The following is a 24003-nucleotide window of genomic DNA, read 5'->3' on the forward strand; positions in this document are numbered from 1 at the left end:
TTGTTGAGAATTAGTGAGGTGACAGCCATCTCCAGATTGGTTCTAGACCCGGCCCACAGGTGCTCCATGCAGGGCTTCCTCTACCCCATCCTGTCCCCACCGCCGTGCACAGAAGGTCAGCCCCCCCACATACACAGAGCAGCAAGCTCCCCACAAGTATGGCACCGGAACATGCTCTGTCCAGGGATGTCTGTAAGGTCTTCAGGATGATGGGGCCCAAGGAGGAGCTTACACAGATGAGCAATCTTAGAAGACCTGGCTAGAGCGACATACAGCACGCCGAGAGCGCACAGAAACAAATGCTCAGGTTCGCACCATGATGAGGCCTGTTAAAGACTGTGGAGTTGCAGGCAGCGCTTCTCCAGGTGCCCCTTAGCCCTGTGCATCACAGTACCTGGAGCTTGTCAGAAATGCAGATTTTAAGTGTCTTCATTAGAAATCTGTGGTGGGCCAGCAATGGGTTTTAAGTCCTGCAACAACTCTCAAGCACACTAAAGTTTGAGAACCATTAACTAGTCCATGATTAAAACACCCTGTATTATCTTGATAAGGGAATTAAAGTATTAACTACACCTTAAACTATAATAAAAACGCTAATAAGTAAAGGTATTAGGAAATGAAAAATTCACTTTATTCCACTAAACATTCAACACAAATGACACATAGATAAGTCTAATCCATCTTTTTAATGGCATTGCTTTCTAAATTATGTGCCACTGAATTTTTAATATGTAAAATAACTTAAACCTCATAAGTCTAATTAGCAGCAAATCATCATCTCTTCAGTCCTTACAGAAATAATCACAATGTCAGGGCTCAAGCCGTCCTCTAGACATCAGCTACGTAGCCAGCCGGCACCTCCTGGCCTCCAGGCCCACATGGAACAAAGTGGCATCTCCTGTGGAACAGGGTGGACAGGTGGACAAGCTTGACCCACAGGCTGTGGGAAGTGACTGGGAACAGCAACCCATGGTGACGTAAGCCCTGGTCTACACCAATCTGAATTAAAATCACCACCACCACCACCACCACCACAGGAGCAGTGGCACAAAAGAATGCTGATTGGAGGAGGAGGAGCACCGTGCAGGGGGTGCAGAGGCACCACAGGCTGACACACAGCACTGAGTGAAGCACAGAGGCGGCAGATGTGGGTCGACATCAGTTTAGAGGCTTTAGGAAAAGCCCAGTCTAAGTAGACGCTGGGAGCGAGGAAACACGGGCAAACGTCGTCCTCAGTTTCTTCAACTGCACACTGAGCTTTCAGGTCTGCTCCAGTTAGAAGATCTTACAATTTTATATGATAAGTTGAAATATGAGTTTAAAATATTATCATTAAGTCTATTGGAACACGTGACTAGTCAGGTCAGCACGTGTGCTTGAGTGCACGTGTGCTCACACACTTCACTTTACTAGGACTGACGTCCACATTGAGCCACTCCTAGTTATCGCACCCAGCTGGACTAAGCAGACTACAATCAAACACAGACTACACTTCATGGTGTTTTGTGGACACACTGATTCGTTGGGCCTTGAATTACACTTTGGTAACATGTAATCCAATCTGCAAGAAAGAATCCCTTCTCCCCAAATTTGTTGTTACTTATAGAGTTCTGTTTATCTGATAAGCATCCTTTTAAAAAATTATCTGTAAGAAGACAAATGGGTGAGAAAACTCATATGAGCCTTCTCTACTCAAAGCATGATCAGTGCATAGGATGTGAACTGCAGACTCACCTCTTTCCTGTGGCATTGGTGACTGGCTCAAGGCAGGATGGGAACTGGATTCTGACTGGCTCCCAGGTGGCTGAGGAGGCATCTGACTGCCTGTAAAACACAGGAGGGAAAGTGGGGATGGGGGGGACCATTTGCGTTAATACTGCAATTGTGCCAAAACAAAAAAACAAAAACAAAAAAAAACACCACACACACAAAAAACCCCCGCAAAACAAGACACAGATACATATATTTCTTTCTTTCTTTTTTTTTTTAAAGGTGGCCACTCTTTTTTTTTTTAAAGAGAGAGAGAATTTTAATATTTATTTCTCAGCCTTCGGCGGACACAACATCTTTTTATGTGGTGCTGAGGATCGAACCCAGGCCGCACCGCCTGAGCCACATCCCCAGCCCCAGATACATATATTTCTTATGGTCACACAAGGCATGGCCCACATAGAAAAAGACACAGCTGAAAAGAATGTAATATTTCGTTTGTTTCCTGAAAAATGAAGAGGAAACATGATAAAGTTCTCACCAAAAAGACCTGCTAAAAGTTCAGTTTGTTACTGAATAAGCCCCCAAACTCATGGATCAATCAACCTGTAGTTGAAGTAGCTTGACATACACTCCCTACATATTCAACAAAATTCAAAACAGTGAGGCCAAATAGGTAAGCAGGTGTGTAGAATGACCAACAATTACTCATTGGTAATATCCAACTAATGCAGTAATAGTAACAGATTCCTAAAAAGTTTTGTAATCAACCCGAGAGTCAAACTCAGAAGACCTCCATTAAGAAACATAAAAAATGGTACTACACAATGGAATATGTTATTACTAAATAAAGGAATATTATTATGCATCTCCTTTGATCTTTATTGCTTAAACAGTAACAGCATCTATGTAACTTTCAATGAGTCTGGCTTTTTCCTATATCAACGTGGGCTCCCTGGGACGGGAATCTTGTCTTTCACTCCTTTAGTCCCTCCCTTAGCATAACGAATCTCTGAATGTGAACTAGAGAAAAACACACTTTTTTACTGACAAAGGAAAATGTACTTATTTCACTGATAAAGGAGGGAGAGTACATCACAAGGTGGGAGACAGGATGCAGAAACGCAGGCACCACAAGGCAGGGGGTCCCCTCAGTCCCCTTTCTGGCTCAGAGGGTTAGATGCATTTCTAATACTAAAATACTAGGACTAAGAAGAATGTTGAATTCAGCACAATCCGCAGGGCATGCTCTGCTCTCTCCCCTTGCTACCACAGGTGGGAGCGAGAAGTACGCACAAACGTGTCTCTCTGTATACCCTCTGGAATAGTCATGTGACAGGGCCAGCTCAACCTGACTGCTTTGCTCCTCTATGTCCTACTCTTCCATAGTTATATACGCTGCTAAAAAGAATCACAACTGTGCAGAGGAGGCAATCAATGCCTGAAGACCACCTCTGATTCTCCCCAGTGGAGGCCATGGCGCAGGCCTGGGGATTTGTGATGAACAAGTGTCGTGTCTTCCATTTTTACAGCGTGGTGTCTCAGGCCTGGAGTCTCTGGGGACTGCCACTCATGTCTCACTCTAATAACAGTTGTTATCTGACAGCCAGAGAGGCAGGAAGATAATTTTCAGTTTAGATAATAGGTATAAATAGCTGTTAAAAGTATCACTGTAAAACAATTAAATTGTTTTCTCAAATTTTATGTTGGGTTAGGCATCTCACTTTCAGAGGTGGACATAAGCCTTAAGGCTGTACTCCTGAGTGGTCCTGGGTGTTCCACGCTGCGCTCGTTCTCAGATAAAGCCAAAGCCAAACACCTGAGTTGACAGACACAGAGAAACAGGTGCCAGAAACAGGTGCCGTGAGACATGAGCTCTTCCATGAGTCCCCTCACTAGCAGCTGAAAGTCCTGACAAATGGCACAGAATCTACTTGACATTGGTTTGTCTTAGACTTTGTAGTAAATTAGTATTAATACCAACTAACTAGATATAAAGTAAAAACTAAATTCTGGACCAAAACAAATTTCAAGAGCAAGTTACTGGCTACAGATCTACAAAAGCTGCTGTGTCCACAGCAGGGTCAAACCATTCCGATGAAATTCCCTGCAGTCACAATCTACAGTCCACTTAGAAATTTAAAGCACTCTGCAACCAAACTCGGACTTTTTAAGTTTCCCTAGGGAATCAGCTGAGGCAGGACAGTTAAGTGCTTACATTATAACGATCACTTCTGCATGACAGGCTGGATTCATAGACTCAGGACAGTAAAAACAAACAGTAATTCTGTGTTAACACAGGGCACCAGGCTTACGTTGTGCCTGCCTGAGGCGCTGCTCCTTCCATACAATATATCAAGTGAAAAATAAAAAAGGCTGTAAGAAGCCCATCTCAAGACTCATAAAATACTGCCTCGGCCAAGCACCACTCACGGTTGTTTGGTGCAATTCTGAGAGTGATTCCCTTCAGAACATGGAGAAAAACCATGTATTAAATCCATCCTGTTGAAAAATAAACACGAACCTTTTGGTGTTAAGGATAGATATTTCCAGGTCATTTAAAATTCCTCATTTTCTTTGATCTCTCTTTTCTCATAGTTCCTTAATTACGAGGTAACTACAGTTACTAGGAGATAATTCATCCTCCAAGAGTGTTATACAGCAGGCGCTAACTCAGAAAATGGGGCTGTGAAAGGTGATATAGGAGACTCACTCATGTCCATGGTTCATACAAAGCAGAGAATTCAGATCCCTTCAAACCAGCCGAATCAAGTAAACACCTTCTGAACAACGGATTTCTGTATGGCAGGTCAGTGACAAATTCAACCTTTCAAAGAAAGTTTGGTAGTTGATTTTAAGAGAGAATATGGCCATGTCAAGTGAGCAAACCAACTTTATGCGGTTCTTAAACATTCAAACTGAGTTTCTTTTGACATGTACCCTGAACTCCCCTTGTCTGTGATGATGATGACATGATGAAGTAAAATACTGCCAGAAGAATTACTGTGAACTAGGAAATCCCACCATCTCACACCTGACTTTACTTTCCAATGACCATGTATGCATTAATATGCAAAATCTTCATGTGACAAGTAAAGGAAGCATCAATAGTTACCTGAATTTCTACTTTTGCTGAGTTATAATGCTCATCCTAAATCTATGTTGATTTAAAAAACAAATGAACAAGTCCATTTATTTTTTATTAATTTTAGATTTAGAAAAAATTGTGAAGATTATCCAACAGCCCAACAGCCCACCGCCCCCTATGGAAATATCTTATATAACCATGATACGATTATCAAGATGGGAAGTTAGTATCTACAGAATTTATTTGGAGTTTGTTGACTTTTCCAGCAAACATCCTTTTTTCTGGGATCATTGTGCCCTGCATTTAGTTATTTCTCCCATGTCCTCTAGCCTATAAAAGTCCTCCTGTCTTTTCTATGACCTGGCAACTTTTGAAGAGTACTCCTGAGTTACTTTGTAGAACGCTACACAATCTGGCTTGGGCTGATCTATTTTCATCACTGAAATACATTCTGGGACATGTTCAACAAAAATACCACACTCTTTAGCTGGTTCTAAGGAGGTCTCAGATGCTGGCTGGCCCACTTCTGGTGATGTGGACCTTGACTACTGGGTTAGGCTGAAATCTACTTTAAAGTTCCTTGTTTCCTCTTTGCAGCTAATAAATGTTAGGGGAGAAATGTGAGACCATGCAAATCCTGCATCTCCTCAAACTTTTACAAGCCAATATTTGCAACTGTTAGAAAAAACTCTTGTTTAGGCATTTACTACGGAGGTGTGTGCTCCTAGTAATTCTGTTTCCCTTTTACCTTCTACATTCATTAATTGGAATTCTATTCTGAGGAACAGAATCACTGTGTCCTCATTTATTTACTAGACCATTTATGTATATCCAAGTGAACTCATGGTGGCAGATATGTCCCGGGAGGGAGGACTTCCAATGAGTCACACTTGTGTAATTCCCCTCTTTTACTGAGGGCAGAACCTGACTTGGCTTCTAACCAAAAAACATGGCAAAAGGATGGACTGCCACTCCTGGAATAATGATGCCTTACGAACAGCTTCATGAAGAAGTGAAGGGATTCTGCAGAGGTAACTGAGATTTCTGATCAGCTGACAGGCTGGGCCTGACTTCAACAGAGGGCTTAGACCTTCTAGAAAGTAAGCTTCTAAGATGTGAGCTGAGTCACCAGACGAGGACAGGAGTTCCACACAATAGGGGCCTCACTCCTTGCTATAGTTTGGATGTGGCATGTCCTCCAAAGAAAGGCCCACGTGGTGAAGTCCTGGCTCCCAGCTTGGCCCTGTTGGGAGGTGGGGTACCTGTAGGAGGCAGGGCATAGTGGGAAGTCGTGGTCATTGGGGATACCTATGAAGGGGACTGTGAGACATCAGTCCCTAGTTCGTTCTTTCTTTTTTCCTTCCCAGTTGCCATGAGGTGAGCAGCTTGTTCCACCACATGCTACCACCACACTGGGTTGCCTCACTATGGGCCCAAAGCAAGGGACCAACTATCACAGACTTAAGACCGAAAGCTGTGAGTCAAAATAAACCTTTCACTCAGGTGATTTATCTCAGGTATTGTTACAGTAATGGAAAGCTAATACACTCCTACAACCTCAAGGAAGTGACTACTGCTACAATCTGGAAGAAACTGAAGCAGATTCTTCCCCAGCTGAGTGTCCAGATTAGAACACTGACCATGAGAAGACTTTGAGTATAGCCCTGTGAGATCCTGAGCAGAAGACGGAGTTATGAAGCTGTGCCTGGGCTCCTGACCCTAGGAACTGAGTGCTGTTTTCAGCTGCTAACTTTTAACAGTCTGTTACACAGTAGCAGAAAACTAATAAATGGATGGATTTATTTTATATTATGGGTAAAACAAATAAACAAAATCAAACCCAGGACTATCATTATTTTGTTGCTCCAACTGTTTTGGCTTTGGCCATTAGAAGCTCCTTCCAGTTGATTCCTGAGTCCTGTTGACAAGCCTCCCTTGCTTCATTGAGCATTTTCTTCCATCTTAGAAACACCAGATGCTCCAGGCTCATCTTCTATTTGTCCTGCCCCAGCCCATATCAATCACTTCCAGAAGCCCTGGTTCCTTTTGCTGGAGAGTGCCATTGTGAGACTAGGGTCAGGTACTAGCTTGGCTCACATTTACTCCTGTGCCGTGCTTCCAGCCAACGCAGTGAGCAGAGGTAAGAAATGCATGGAAACTAACCTATGCATACACATGCATCTATATCTATCTATTCATTTATTTATTATTTATTTATTTATATGCAGTGGTGAGGATCAAACCCAAACAAGGGCTCTACCACTGAGCCACAACAGCCCTTGTACTTGTATTTTGATATGTGTGTATATACACGTATAACCACAAGTTTACATGAATACTTCAAATTCCATTTCAAAACTAAAGAGTACATTTTAGCCTTCTTACTCATACTTTTCCAACAGTGAGAAGTCCAACCCTCATTATCTAGATCAATTTACTTGTTTGATTCTATTATATGCACATAGTCATTTTAGATTACTAAGCTATATCCCTGTGAACAACACAGGGTTATCAGTGTTAGGGTTCCATTTAGGGTTCCTGCTGCATCCTGACTGGCTGTGATTACTTTGTAGCTTTGGGGGTATGTAAAACACTTTTATAGCTTTAAGTCAGTTTTTTTTTTTTTTTAAATGTGTAAGTGTCCCTCCCTCCTCTTCCCCTTCCCTATGCCCATTTCCTCTTCCTCCTAGCCTTTTCCCCACTGCCCTTTGTGAACGGCCAGCCTGATACTGTTTATGGTTTTCTTTCCTATATTCCTTTTTGCACAAAAGTTTGCACACTCAGGTATCTTCGGCTTTGCTTTTCTCAGTGAACAGCATGCCCTGGAAAAGTTCTTCCTGTCAGATCACAACATCTTCCTCATTATTAAAAATCACTCCAGAGTAGTCTTTGTGAGAGGGCTGCAAAGCGTACTCAGGACTCTCCTCTGTGTGCACATTCAGTTGTTCCAAATCCGTGGTTACGTATCTGGGTAGTTTTGAGTTATATTTCGGTTTAATTCCTCCAGGGCAGTTTCTGATAAAAAGTCATACATTTTCCCATTTCCCTCAGAAACTGTACCAACCTACACTGCCACAGCAGTGTTTCAGGAACCTGTATCTCCATAATGTTCCTAATAGGAGGTGCCATTCTTCTAAAAATTTTTTTCGCCAGTCCCATGTGAGAAACAGTGTCAGCAATTTTTGAATTTATGCTTCTCTAATTTGGAATCTATTTTTCCATGCTTGAAGGTCATTTTAATATATCTTGTGAATTGTTTGTTCATGGCTTTCTCCCATGTTCTACATGGGTTTTAAGTTTACAATTCCAGTTTTAAGTTCATCATGTTTATGGTGTCAGCTGTGAATATTTTCTCCCAGTTTGTTAGTGGTCTAGAGATTTTGCTTATGGTATCTTTTAAAATGAAACTTTAAAAAATGTAGTCAAATTTACCAAATTTTTATTGCCTTTGGATTTTGAGTCACAGTCAGAAAGTTCTTCTCTACACTGAGGTTCAAAAGGAATTCTTCCTAGTTTTCTTCAGTTTCATTATGAGGTATAGATCTAATGTATCTTTTTTTGCAAGTGGATCCCTAATTATTTCGACATTATTTCACACAGTGACTTGGAATGCCATCATGGTCATGCCCTCAATTTTTATGCATATTGGGTCTAATTCTGAGCTTGCTCTTCTATTCCAGTGGTCCATGAGTCTATTTGTCTGCCAGCACCACAGAATTTTTAATCATGATGAGTTCAAACCATGTTTTAACTAAGGATAATCCTGTGCTTCCTGCTTTTCCTTTTTCAGTGTTTTCTAATATGTTTGTTTCTCTGTATGAATTTTACTGTCAACTTGTCTAATGATATAAAATACCTTCCTGATATTCTTATTGGGAATGCAATGAAACTATAAATGAATCTGGGGAGAAGAGATGACTCTTGAACTCAGGAAATCCTTTCATTTTTTCAAGTCCTCCTGAGTCCCGTTTGGGTATACAAAAGGCCTTGCATACTCTATTAGTATTAATAACATTTAATCTTCCTTGTTGCTATTGTAAATGTGACTTCCCCACCATTATGTCTTCTAACTGTACATTTTGCACCAAGTTCTTTTACTGTCTTGAGTTAATTTATGACTAATTCTCTTAAGTTTTTCCAGGTACATTATTGTATCATCTGTAAATAGAGTTTTATTTCTTCTATACCCATTTTTATGCCTTTACTTGAGTTTTCTTGTCTAACTGCATTGCTTACAACTTCTAGTACACTGCTCTGTGATAATGGAGATAGTGGTCTTCCTTGTCTCACTGGTGTGCTTAGTGGAAATGTCTCTCAAGTCTCTTGCCATATAACTAAAAGATACTCATACTGTGCCCTGTTGAGAAAGCATCTCTAAATTACTACTTACTTCCTTAAGTGTTTGTTTTTTTCAATCATGATTTGGTGTTGAGTTTTGTTAAAAAAGACCATTTTCCCTCCTCAGGTTTATTTTTATAGTATATAATATTAAGAGTTGTTAATGTTGAACCAACCTTGAATTCTTGGGATAAATGCCACCAGACAATGGTACATTATTTTCTTACACTTTTGGATTCTGTTTACTGTATTTTCTTTACAGTAAAGATAGGCTTAAGGGTAATCTTGCTTATTAAAAAATAGCTTTTAAGAACTCGATCAAGATAACCATGAAACTAAATTTTGGGGTCATAAGACACTGGAAGTTAGTATGTAACAGAACTGGGAGAAAACTGGCTATATGTTATGTTTTTGGTAAATTAGCCAACATCCAGTAAGTGTAACTTACAGTGTATGAACATGAACATATTATAGCCCAGCACATCATAGACCAACATGGCTGGGCAGTTGGTCAGCAACTACTAACCAGCACAGAGCTATATGCATCTTACTGTTGGACAGGATATTAACAGTCCTTGTAGTTCTCAATTTACTTCTGTGTTTATTTATCTCATTTCACTAGAGTATAAATTCCATGAGGACAGAGAGTCCTATTTTGTTCCCTGCCATACTGTGTCTCCTGAACTCAACACATACTGTACATTCAGTAAGTGTTTCTAGTTAAATGAATATGTGGCTGGTTATTCCAGGAAGTACATTTAAATTAATAGTTAATCAGACCTTTAAAAGTTATTGGTAATCACATCGTTTCATCTTATTCTAAATCAGGAATACACAAACCTTTTCTGTCAACTGCCCGATAGAGAATATCAGCCTTTTTGGTGGCAAGTTCTCTGCTGTTCTCTGCAAGTTCTCAACTACTCAACTCAGCTACTACAGTTCAAAAGCAGCCAAACAACACATAAATGAAATAGTGTAAATATAACTTCATTTACAAAAATATGTGAAGAGCTGAATTTGTCCCACAGGCTATATTTAACTGGACCCTGTTCTAAACGATAATATCAGTACAAAAACATTCAGGAATACTTGATCAAAAGGCCAATGAATTGCAAACAGTGTTTAATAATAGCAGCAATTACATACAAACCTGCCACAGTCCCCCATATTTAACAAGGAAACTTCTATAAATGTCAATAAAAGAAAGTGGTTTCTGTGCTGGGGTAGTGGCTCAGAGGTAGAGTGTTTGCCTAGCACGTTGGAGGCCCTGGGTTCAATCCTCAGCACCATAAAACAATAAATAAATAAAGTTATGAGAGAGAGAGAGAGAGAAAGAAAGAAAGGAAAGAAAGTGGTTTCTGTCCTCTGCAAGCCAGGCCTAGTTTAGCTGCCCTGGGCTCCTAAGCATTCAATGCAAGCACAGGCCTAAGACATAAATAGCAAGTCCACTAATAGGTGAAGTTTTAGAGAAGTGATTACTTGCAGTTTTATTTTTCCACCTCTTATATCAGATCAAAACAAGCAAATCAATTACTTATCAGGTGCAATCATATAAGTCACACTTTACCACTGCTGAACTGATGGTGAGAATAAGCATGAGAGGAACAGGTTCCCATGTTAACTATTTTTAAGGCTAAAACTTTCCTGGGTTAATTCCTCTCTATATTACTACTGCATACAACTATAAAATTAAAAATGACAAGAACACTTGCTCAGAAGTACTTACAGCCTCTAGCAAACAAACAGTTCACCCCTTTAAATAATAGTGTCCTATTCCCATATAATTCCAGTAGACCTAGAAATACTCAATTTTTATAAAAGTTGTAGTGGCCAGAGAAAATGTATTTCTTCCTTTTACACAGTTACAAATAAAAAGTCCACCAACCTAAGATGCAGTTAGTTATCTAAGATGGAACCCGGACATAGACAATAAAGCAAATCTGAAGTCTGTATGGCAGACACTACTTGATTTTAATTTTAGTGCCAGAAATACATTCCCCTACCTGCCACAGACTCACTGGTGATCTTCTGGAGGATGTATTTCTCATGTCCTGACAACCTCGCTGTAGGAGCCATATACATTCTCTCTATGGGCTACATTTCAAGTTACTCCTTTAATTTTTGAAACATGAAGGACTGATGAGGAGCATTTCTGATAAAGGACAATTCTGATTTTGTTAGGCAGTGGCACTGGTGGGCTGCACAGAGGACTCCACTCTGTGGAAATCACTGACTGCCTCATCTACCTCAGTAGCAAATCAGCAGCTCTGCAATACAAGCAGTCAAGATTTCACTCGGCATTTCTTTAAATATCTGCATAATGTCTCGTGATGTGAACGAAAAATGAGTCTTGATAATCCATTAAGTTTATCAAATATCCTATGCTTTTCATTTACTCACACAAGTTTGAAAGTCAACAAATTATTTTGATACAGCACTCTTTTGTCCCGTGTCTTCTATTTCATTTGCTTTAAGAAATGAAAATAAAATCTCCTTTGCTCAGAATCAGGAAGCTCTTGACTGACACCACTTCTGATATGCTCCAAAGCAACACTGAAAATAGAAAGTCTTCTCAGGCTTCAGCTTAGCGGTTAGAGCTACTGCTTGCCTGCAGAGTGTGGGTGTGTACTTAGTCGGTGTGTGCCTGAGTGCCCCATGTGTTTTAAACAGATTTTCACTCTTGCTAGAAAGTACTGTCCTGGGGCATGGGGGGTGGGGAGTGGCTGTGACGGGCTGTCAACACAGATCTTTATTGTGAGCTAATCCAACTTCCAATGAGAATAGTGCAAAAATAAGAAAGCAACACTCCGCCCCTGCCTCTGCCCTCGAAGATGGCATTCCCAGATTCAAGAAGCCAAGCCTGTGTCTGGGGAGACAATCCCCTCCATGTCATAGGGCTCAAAAGTCCATTTTGTTCTGAAAATAGAGATAACTCAGTACTCCAGAGGCAGACCTGACATGTGTACACCTGAGCCAATAAGAAGAAACTTCTGATTTCCCAACCATGACAGTTCCCCACATGCCTTTATTAGAAACCCATACACACCTTCTTGATGAAGCGTTAACTATTCTCCCTACTGTGGTCTGAGCTTTGAGTGTATTTATATAAAACTCTGACAAGAGTACAAGACTGATTAGTTACAAAGGCCTATCACTTAACAAGTAAAATCAAAGTGAATCTGATGCAGTCTAAGAATTATGCCCCACCAGAAGTCCTACAAATGTGATTCCTTCCTGCCAATTAACAAGAGAAACTTTTGACAGTCCATCATGATTCATCTAGCTTACCAGATTCAAGCTGGAAATTTCCCCAGTATCTCCTTTCCTTTGATTAACTTAAATATACTAAAATTATATAATGTCGTCTCATGGAAGTCAGTCAGCAGTCTGAGTAATGGATAACCATTAGAGCCCTTCCAAGTAGATACCTTCCCAAAAGAGAACTTAAGGCACAGAAACTAAAAAGGCCTCATAAGGCACATGACAAGGCAATGAGAGTGCACAAGGCCAAACACAGACTTCTGGACTTCAATGTCCAGGTCATTACAAGCTCCCAAGCAAAGGAAGTTCAATAGAAAAATAATCTACTAAATGAGAATCCAGACAGGAGTAAATAGAGCAAAAAACCAAAATGAAAGGAAACCCCAAACATATATCTATACTAATGCTGAATGTTAACAGTCTCAACTCCCCAGTTAAAAGATACAGATTATCAGAATAGATCAAAAATTAGAATCCGGGGCTGGGGTTGTGGCTCAGTAGTAGAACACTTGCCTCACATGTGTGAGGCGCAGGGTTCAATTCTCAGCACTGCATATAAATAAATGAATAAAATAAAGGTCTACCAACAACAAAAGATTTTTTTAAAAATTTAAATCCAACTATATGCTGTTTACAGAGACTCATAGGCAAAGACATCCATAGGCTGAAGGCAAAATGATGGCAAAAAATAGTCCATGCATATGGACCAAGAAAACAAGCATGGATAGCTATACTCATATCTCACAAAGCATATTTCCAAGTAAGAACTAAACAGAAGAGAAAAAAAGGACGGCTACTACATCCTAGTAAAGGAAACAATCCAACGAGAAGATTTAATGATAGTAAACATGTATGCGCCAAATGTCAATACCCCCAATTACATGGAAAAAAATGTTCCATGACATTAAATCTGACACAGACCCCAACACAATAATACTGGGTGATTTCACTATATCCTCAGCACCAACAGACAGGTCATCAAAACAAAAACAATAAAGTATCTCCAACCTAAGCAACACTATAAATCAAATGGACCTAATGGACATCTACAGAATATTCCACCCCCAAACAGCTGAATTTACCTGTTTCTCAGCTGCACACTGAACTTTTTCCAAAAGAGAACATATTCTAGGCCACAAAACAAATCTTCGCAAATGAAAAAAAAAAAAAAAAACAAAACAATACAACAACAACAACAAAAACACGATACAATCCTATGTATCCCATTAGATCTTAATGAAAGGAAGCAAGAAATCAACAGCAAGGAAAATTATATAAACCACGTAAACACATGGAGATTGAACAATATTATCTTAAATGAAGAATGGATCAAAGAAGAACTTAGAAATCAAGAAATTCTTAGAAAAAAAATTGAGAACAGAGATACAATGTATCAAATGAATCAAACAAGCAGTGGCTAAGAGAAAAATTCATAGCACTGAGTGCCTACACAAAAAATTAGAGATTCCAAATAAATAAGCTTATGCTTCATCAAGGTCTTACGAAAAGAACTAACCAACTCTAAAACCAGTAAAAGACAGGAAAGAATTAAGATTAGAGCAGAAATCAATGAAATTGAGAATAAGAAAACAATACACAGGATAAATGCAACATAGAGTTGGTTCTTTGAAAAGTTAAATAAGATAGACAAACCCTTAGCCAAACTAGCCAAAAGAAAGTGAAAAGGTGCAAATCACCAAGATCAGAGATTAAAAAGGAGCTATCACTACAGACCCGTCTAAAATCCAGAGGATCATCAGACCGATTTTGAAAATTTCTACTCCAATAACCTGGAAGATCTAGAAGATACTGACAAATTTCTAGACAATATATGACCTGTCCAAATTGAATCCAGAAGATATAGAAAATCTAAACAGGCCAATATAAAGTAATGAAGTTGAAACAGAAATAAGAAGCCTTCCAAAAAAAGAAAAACCCAGGGACAGAGTGATTCTCAGCTGAGTTTTAACAGACTTTTAAAAAAGAACTAACACCAGTCTTTCTCAAATTATTCCATGAATTGAAAGGGAGGGAGCACTCCCAAATACATATTAGGAAGCCAGCATAACCCTGATGCCCAAACCAGACAAAGATGCATCAAGGAAAGAAAACTGAAGAGTGATATACCTGATGAACAGAGATACAAAAATCCTTAATAAAATATTAGCGAACCACATTCAAAAGCACATCAAAAACATAAAACAGCACGATCAAGTATGTATCATTCCAGGGAGGCAGGGTTGGTTCAACATAGGCAAATCAATAAACGTAATTCACCACTTAAACAGAATTAAGAACAAAAGTCTATCTCAATAGATGCACAAAAGGCCTGTGATAAAATCCAACATTCATTCATATTAACAACACTGGAAAAGCTATGGATTGAAGAAACTAACCTTAACATCTTAAAGGCCATTTATGACAAACCCAAAGCAAACATCATACTAAATGAAGAAAAACTAAAAGCATTTCTTCTAAAGTCAGGAACAAGACAAGGCTGTCCACTCTTACCATTCCTATTCAATACAGTCCTTGAAACATTAGTAAAAAAGAAGAAAAGAAATACAAATAGGAAAAGAAAAGGTTTTTTTTTTTTTAAAGTCAAATTATCTCTGTTTGCCAATGATATCATCCTATATCTAGAGGATCCAAAAAAACCTCCACCAGACGACTTCTAGATCTTATAAATGAGTTTTGCAGAATATAAGATAAACACCCATAAATCAATAGCTTTCCTATACTCCAACATTGACTCAGTCAAGGAAAAAATCAGGAAAACCATCCCATTCACAATAACCTCAAAAAAATAATAAAATTAAACACTTGGGAATAATCTAACCAAGGAAGTAAATGGGCGCTACAATGAAAATTATACAACACTAAAGAAAGAAATTGAGGAAGACCTTAGAAGATGAAAAGATATCCCATGTTCTTGGATAGTAACAATCAATACTGTCAAAATGGCCATACTACCTAAAGCAATATACAGATTCAGTGCAATCCCCATCACAATACCAATGACATTCTGTAAAGAATTAGAGAAAAAAATTCTTAGCAATGCTGACCAAGAAAAATGAAGGAGGCACTACAATATCTGATCTGAATTTATACTAAGAGATGTAGAAATAAAAACAGCATGATATTGACATCAAAATTGTCATGAATCAAAGGAATAGAAGACACAGAGACAAATCCACATACCTATAGCCATCTGATATACTTAAAAAGGTACCAATATCTTGGAGAAAAGATAGTCTTTTTAACTAATGGTGCTGGGAAAACTGGAAAGCTATTTATATAGAAAGATGAAACTACACCCCTAACTCTCACCCCACACAAAACTCAAATCAAAATGGATCAAAGTCTTAGGAATTAGACCAGAAGCTATTCAACTGATAGAAGAAAACACTCTATCATATATAGGTGCTGGATGGGTTCGATCCTCAACACCACATACAAAGATGTTGTGTCCACCGAAAACTGAAAAATAAATATTAAAAAAATTCTCTCTCTCTTAAAAACAAACAAACAAAAAATATATATATGCATGCTGGCACAGACTTCCTTAACAAGACCCAAAGCACAAGAAATAAAACCAAGAACCAATGAGTGTGTTGGCATCAAACCAAAAATCTCCTACACAGCAAAGGAAATGATTTAGAGTGTGGAGAGAGCCTACAGAATGGGAGAAAATCTTGGTCAGCTACTCCTCCAATACAGGATTAATATCCAGAATATAAAAAGAACTCAAAAAATTTAACACCAAAAATGTGATTCTGCAACCTGTACAATCAGAAAAATGAGAAATTATACCCCATTTGATTCAAATGTATAAATTGTCAAGATCATTGTACGATCATGTGTAGCTAATAAAAAAAAATACCAAATAATAAGTGGGCAAAAGAACTAAACAGAGATTTCTCAAAAGAAGAAACACAAATGGCCAACAAATACATGAAAAAATGTTCAAAATCTTTAGCAATCAGGAAAATGCAAATCAAAACCACACTCAGGGGCTAGGGATGTGGCTCAAGCAGTAGCGCGCTCGCCTGGCATGTGCGGGGTGCTGGGTTCGATCCTCAGCACCACATAAAAATAAAATAAAGATGTTGTGTCCACTGAAAATTAAAAAATAAATATATTTTTTTAAAAAAACCACACTCAGATTTTATCTCCAGTCAGAATGGCAATGATCAAGATTACAAACAGTTAATAAAAGCTGGAGAGGTCCTGGGGAAAAAGGTTCACTTGTACATTATTGGTGGGACTGTAGATTAGTAAATCAATAGAAATCAGTATGGAGATTCCTCAAAAAATTAGGAATAGAACTACCATGACCCAGGCTATCCCACTCCTTGGTATTTTCCCAAATGAGCTAAAATTGGCTATGATACAGTTAAATTATGGAATCAACCAGATGCCTGTCAATAGATGAACAAAATAAGAAATCATGGCGTGTGTGTGTGTGTGTGTGTGTGTGTATGTGTAAAACAGAGTTCTATTCAGCCATAAAAAACAATAATATTACAGCATTTGCTGGTAAATGGATGGAAATGGACTAAGTGAAAAAAGTCAAACTAAGAAACTCAAAGGTTTTCTCTCATATGCAGAAGCTAGAGTAAAATAAAGGCAAGGATAAGATAACATAAAGAACCAATCAAATATAAATTAATAGATGAGCAACAGGAAATATAGTAGGGTAGAGGAAGGAGAATGGGTGGGGGAGGGAAAAGGGAGAGGGAAAAGAGGGGTTCATGAACTGAAATGAATCCCATACATGTATGAATCTGTCAGGATGAACCCAGCTACCATGTATAACTATAAAGCTCTAATAATAATAAAGAAAAAGGTAAACCAGAGTCTGACACATTTATATACAGTAGATTCTCAGCATTAAAATGTAACATTTTTAGTCTGCTAAGTACTCTGGGGTATGGGGACAAGGATGACTTTTGGTTTTACTGTGTGGCCTGACTTTCATTTTCTTTTCTCTCTTTTTTCCTGCAGTGCCAGTGACTGAACCCAGGGCCTCATGTGCTAAGGCGAGGTTGAGGTCCACTTCCAATGCTGTCCGGCCACTGTTGGCTGGCACATGCCGTGTGGCTGGATGCGGCTGGCCCCTCTGCACACCAGCTCTATTCAGTTTACATATTCTTTTCTCCCAGTAATTCTAGTAAAAGTAATAAAAACTTTCTTTCTAGAAAAACTATTCATTAAATAAAAGACAAAACTTTAAGGAAAGTTTATCAACTTTACGTGTGAAAACAGGAAGAACAAATAAGTCATAGGAACAAACATGTGACTGGGCTGAAAGCAGAAGCCATTTCTATTTTGGGGAATCTTGAGGATCTGGGAGGGATCCCCCTTGTGAATGTCAAAGATGCCCCGACCTGCATGAACTATCATAGCAAACATTTGGCATTCTCATCAAAAGAAACCCTTTTCCATAGCTTTATAGCTCTGGTTCACAATCAAAGGTCTTTGGGTTTGGAACATCCACTTGTGGTGAGGGGCGCCCGTGTGTTTTGACATGATATTGCTTGTCCATGAAGTCTAGATCCGTAGCACCCTTTGTCTTTGTAAAACATGGTGGGTTCTGAACCTGACTCACACAGAGCACCAGACAGAAAATGCAGCGCAGCTTCCCGCTGAGTCTGTGTTAATCCCTGCTTTGATGTAAGGTAAAAGGCAGGGAGGGAAACCAAACAGAGCAGGCAGTTTGTATTTCTCTCACCAGGACAAATTAATAAAAACAAAACCTAATTTTTCCCTTCTCTTACCCATTCTTATTCCTCCTCAATATTTTTCCTCTAAGATTCTTTTTTTTGTTTGTTTGAGAAGCTTAATATTTGGCTGCCTTCTGAAGAAACGGGTATAGTGACAGATGAAAGACTTGTATTCATCGTATAATTCAGAATAAGGGAAAAAATCGACTGCTGTGCATTTAAGATTCTAACAACCTTGCAATTTTGTATAGTCACTTCCCCCACCCGTTCTTTTGAAGAAATCTGCTTTTATTCTGTTAATAACTAACCACAGTTGCAGCAGCATGGATCCGATTAGCAGTTCTTATGATACAAAGGGGAGAAGAAAAAAAGCTGTGAACAGGGTTGCCAATTTGTCCACCTGGGCCCCCAGGAGAAAGATTAGCTGAGCGCCTGCCTGTTCCCTTTCTTCCACTTGATCGCTGCTCTGTACTGCCGGATGGAGAGGGCCTTTTCAAAGCCCAGTCACTTTCTTCCTTTAATAAAAGTTTCACTTGCCACCATCCTTTCTTGTCACAAATTTCTTATTCTAGATGCCAACATTTTACCACAACTCGGCCTGTAAACATGGGTAGCTATGAAAGTGCCACACACCAATGCTCATGCCTTTGGAGTCATTTTGCTTTCACAGAGGATACATCCTAAGACTCACGGGTATGCCCTGCAGGGAGAAGGAGCACATTTTCCAGATGGAAAGGTGGTGCATGTGGTGGGTCAACAGGAATCTTTATGCTGTTTCCGGATGTGAGAGGAGGGAAGAAAGGATTTGCAGTTTGGGGAAAAAATGGGATTTGAGCAAAGCAGCACAGGGTATATAAAATTGGGACCCAGGGATAAAAACAGTAGTATTACTAGACAACATAGTTTCTGTATGTTTAGATACAAAACTGTCAATTTATTGACATAAAATAATATACTACTTCCTAAAAGCTTTAAAAAACCTCACTTTGTACTTATGCTGAATAATGAGAGGTCATTTTTGTGGTAAGATTTAAAAGTTTGAAACTCTTAGTAAAAAAAAACTTCTTTTAAAAGTAAAGAGACAAAGGGGCTGGGGTTGTGGCTCAGCAGTAGAGCATTCGCATAGCATGTGCAAGGCCCTGGGTTCGATCCTCAGCACCACATAAAAATAAATAAAATAAAGGTATTGTGTCCAACTATAACTAAAAAATAAATATTAAAAAAAGTAAAGAGACAAAAAGCTAAAGTACTAGTGTACGCTTTGAAAACTTTAAAAGAAAAACACAAGTTTTCGGCACACCGTGTCCAGGATCTGAAGGATCCGGCTGACACTTCATTATTTACATTTAAAGGCACCAATAAGCATCTGTTTCACTCGCTCTGACATCACGTTCACAGCATGGCATGAATTCAGGTGTTTCAGTAAGTGCGTTTTTAAGAGGATGGAACCAGACTGACCGGCAACCAAACTCTTCAACAGCAGGGATCTCAGGAGGCACCAGCTAGTATGGAGGTACCCAGCTGTGCTCTCAGGGACATGCCTCTTAGGAGCACATGATGGGCAGAGCCAGCACCTAGTCAGGGCAGAGCCCAGGTCACCTGCATCTTCTGATACTGGGGACCATTCCAAGGGTGGTACGACCAAGAAACACTTCCCATGTGTTTGTCACTGATTCTTTCGCTTTAAATTTTAACAATATTCAGCAAGTACACTTTTGAAATAATCGTTTTCACAAACAAAAATTTTCTTCCATTTGCCACTTAGAAATACCTGGAGCAGATTCTTAAATCCAATTGCCTGTTCAAAATTCCCCTGAAGATGTTTAACAAGAACCTCAAGTATGACAGAGCCAAAACCGAACTCTGGACTCCCCCTTCAAGCACTTGCTCTGTTGTCCAAAATACAGGAACTGCCATCCCCAAGGATCCTACACTGGCCTCCAGGATGCCTACTTCTGCCTTTGTCCCTTATAGTGAACTGCTTGTAGTGGCCAGAATGATCCTTTAAAACCTTGATTGAATCAGGCCATTCCCTGCCTGCTCAATCTGCCAGGTTTCCCATTACAATCGCAAACTCCTGTGCACTAGTTCCCCCTTATGCACGGGGAATCCATTCCAAGACCCTTAGTGGATCCTGAAACTACAGGTAATACCAAACCCCTATATATGTTATGTTTTTCCTTACATTATCAATATCTATGACAATTTTATTCACAAATTGGGTAAAGCAAGAGATTGACAAAAAAATAATAATTGAAAATAGAACAGTTGTAACTATATAATCTAGTAATAAAGTTACAGAACTATGGTTTCTCCTTCTCTCTCAAAAAGTTTTGTTTTGAGAGGGCACACATTCTTCTCTCTGTCCTGCCTCACTGCCATGTAGTACCAGAGGCAATCTGCACTTCCATGTTTTCCGTCCTGGTGGCTCCCTGGCACTCCTGTGAATGAAGGTTCTACTGGGCATCATCCCCTAGAAAAGCCCAGTTTCATCACAACAGAGACCGGCTTTGGATGGCATCCTTCTACTCAGTCAACTTCAATTTGCCAGAAATGCAACAGGAGCTTCTTCACCAGCCAACGCAGCTTCTCCAGTGGTTTTAATATTTTTCAGTCCAAACCTATTCTTCCATCTGTGCCACCATCCCTTCCTTGAAGCGCAAGGTCTGGGATGCTGGTTCCAGGCAATCCCTTGCTGAAATATTTGCACAGGCTCAGTGGTTCCTGGCTCTCAGTGCTTTTCTTCTTCACTATTTCATGACAGAAGATTAATTTCTACCACACATCTTTAGCAACCTCAATGTATGATTTTTTTTTTTTTTTTTTTTTTTGTCCTTCTGTAGGAAGTTAAGATCTTTCACCTTTTCACTTAAAGGAAGTAGTATACAGCTCCTCTTTGGCATATCCAAATTGCCAGCCTTGGGGCTGGGGATGTGGCTCAAGTGGTAGCGCGCTCCCCTGGCATGCGTGCGGCCCGGGTTCGATCCTCAGCACCACATACAGACAAAGATGTTGTGTCTGCCAAATACTAAAAAATAAATATTAAAAAAAAAAAAAAAAAAACAATTAGNCAGAAAAGGGTGCTCCATCCCACGAGAGCAGGCTGGCTGTCAACCCTGTGTTGCTGCACAGGAAGCAGTGAGTGCCAGTGTGTGCTGGCCCCGAGTAGGACACTGCTCAGAGCTAACTGATATCATCTCTAAAAAAACAAATTGCCAGCCTTGCTACTCTTACATTTCAGGGCTACTATTAAATACAATAATAATTCAGGTTCTGAGTGGGATGGAGCCAGATAGTGAGAGAGTCCACCATGCTGCGCAGAATGTTGCAATTTAACTCATGAACTGTTCGATTCTGGGATTTTTCCACCTATCATTTTCAGATCACAGGTAACTGAAACCTCAGAAAGCAAAACTGTGGGCAGGGGGGCTACTGTATCACCTGGCCCTTGGTGATGCTCTAATGTAACTGGCCACCAGCTCTGCCCCGTCCCCTTCCCACTTTGCACAGTCTCACTGACTCCCTGTGTGTTCCCACAGCAGGCTGCAGAGAGGTGGGGCCTGCCCTTCGTGATGGCTCTTCTTTGCCTGCCACCACTTCCTTAATCACTAACTTGCTCCTGCCCTTCCTTCTCTTCTCTTGTTCAGATATCAATTTCAAGAGACACGGTTCCTATTCACTATCTAGAGAAGCAACATGACCTTTCTTTTCTAATAATACCTGACAATAAAGTGTAGACCAATTTTGTATAATCCCTGTCTTTCCCAATAGAATTTAAACATCCTGATGAAAAGGTCCTTCACATTAATGTTCAGTGCATTTCCCCCAGTTCCTAGATATGTGACTGCAGTACTTTGTTGAATTAATGAATGAAACAAGAGAATGTTAAATTAAGAAAGGAAGGAAAAATGAGCAATCGGGTTGGTTGGTGTTAGTTGGCCTTCAGCAGGGTATCACCTAATGTACCAATAACAAAAGAAAACATATTTCTTTCCTAAAACCATTCAATTGAAGTAATGTATTTGGAATCTTCAGCAAGGTCACACTCTTGGCATTCAGCTATATGTATTTAATGTCATTTGCAAGTACAACTCCTGTGTCACTTTCTGTTTAGAAGGGAGAATATCAACATTAACAATTCCTGGTTATATCATTTATAAACATGCAGATCTGGATTATTAAAGATTAATGCATTTTAGGATTGGTGTCGGCATACTGTTTGTCTCATGCCGAAACCAATTCTGTTCTTCATTAGTCAACGACAACCCACATCACCCTGTTATGGAAGAGAAATCAAAGGTGCAAGTGTGTGAATTGAGAATAAGTGATGAAACTGATTAGTAAGAGACTTAACGGCTATAATCAATCAACACATCATAATAATCCTGGCTTCAGGGTTATCAGAAGACAGAGAAATAAACATAACACTCTATAAAATGGTTTCGATTCTTCTGCAACAGTGACCTATTCCCTTTTAGGAAACACAGCAATATATTAAAAGTTTAGAAACATCTTGGCCACAAGCACTACATTTTACCATTTTCCAAAACATAGGCTAAAAGGTTTTCGAAACTTTTTCCTTGTAAGCTAAAATTAGTTCATAAAAGCTTTGAAGCCCTCCACTCTGAGTCGTCAGGACAGCAGGCCTGTGTCAACAGTCTTTCCACTGAGGCAGCACACTGCTGATTCAAGGAACAACAAGACTGGGTTGAGCACACGTTTATAACAGTGACAGTCTGTGCCAGAAATGAAAACCAACAGTGAACAAAGTGTCTGAAGTGCCTCTTCAGAGAACAAGGCAAAAAGCCCTGGAGATGTGGCTGGACTGCTGGGTCAACCAAGAAAACGCGTGGGTCGCTGCTGGGATGACACAGCAAGAGGCAAGTGCACAGCGCCACCCTGGATGGAGGCACCCCTGCAGCTTCACACACAGCCCAGGGCAAGCAGGGAAGGTGATAAGAGGGCTTTCCAGGAACAACATAGCTTATTTTTAATTAAGAGGGAAAGAGAAGCCAAGAGGGAATGTGCATTTTGAAGAATTTCTAATGTTCTCTTATTTCTGAGTATAGAAGAAACAGGTGAGGAAAGGCTTGATGTGAAATCTACTGGAATGGATGAATTGAAAAGACCTGTGCTTTTGGAGCAGAAGTCATCCTCCCTCAATCTGGGATGCTTGGTTTGGGTAGCAAGTGCCACCTCAAGGAGGGGAGCTCAGGACATGGGTGGCTGCTTGCCAGGCTCTGTCAGGGCAGACTGCCTCCCTGCACCGACCCCCCAAGCTCCCCGCAACTGCAGGTAGGGCTTTCGTGCCAGGGGCAGAGTCTCAGAACCAGCATCTTGGTCAGAATTTTTAGATAGCATGCTCAAGGGGAGGGCTGTGCCTCACACTGCCAGCAGCAAGCCCCACAGAGCTGCACTTCATCTCTCCAAGACAAAATAGACAAAATACATCACTGCTTTCTTAACTGCTGCTAAGCATCATTTGGAAAGGATTGGAAATTACTGTTTTGTATAACACACAAATATTTTACATTGTAAGGGAAAAAAATACTGGCTAAGTTCTCTTTGGTTTGTAGAACTGCTGAATTGATGTTTTCTATGCTGCCACAGATTAAAAACATGGATATATCAATGGTATTTTGTGTTTAAAAAATGTTGTTGTTGTTTTTTGCCTGCTCAGTTTGCCAATAAGCAGCATGGATCTTCCTTGAAACAAGCTGCGGCAGGATTTCCACCTCCAGAGGGGCCAGAAGGAGCATGTGATAGATGTTCTAAAATAGGACTATCAGGCACGGTGACTGTGCAGACACCCCATAATCAGAGCAAAGCTACTTCAGAGTCTATTAATGTTGTCCTGAAAGGACACTGCCTTAGAATGAT

The 24003-nt window shown here is 39.8% G+C and overlaps 1 protein-coding gene across 10 annotated transcripts in view; it reads right to left on the minus strand.

Moving 5' to 3' along the window:
- Arid1b (AT-rich interaction domain 1B) overlaps nt 1-24003 on the minus strand; it is a 407120-nt gene that overhangs the window by 87449 nt on the left and 295668 nt on the right. For all 10 annotated transcript variants that reach the window (XM_048805918.1, XM_048805923.1, XM_048805922.1 and 7 more), the window contains exon 6: nt 1735-1824. In XM_048805918.1, the coding sequence (XP_048661875.1) occupies nt 1735-1824 (90 nt within the window). The remainder of the gene's footprint in view (nt 1-1734; nt 1825-24003) is intronic.

This window comes from Marmota marmota, unplaced genomic scaffold, assembly GCF_001458135.2.
Source record: "Marmota marmota marmota unplaced genomic scaffold, marMar, whole genome shotgun sequence".
Taxonomy (NCBI): Eukaryota; Metazoa; Chordata; class Mammalia; order Rodentia; family Sciuridae; genus Marmota; species Marmota marmota.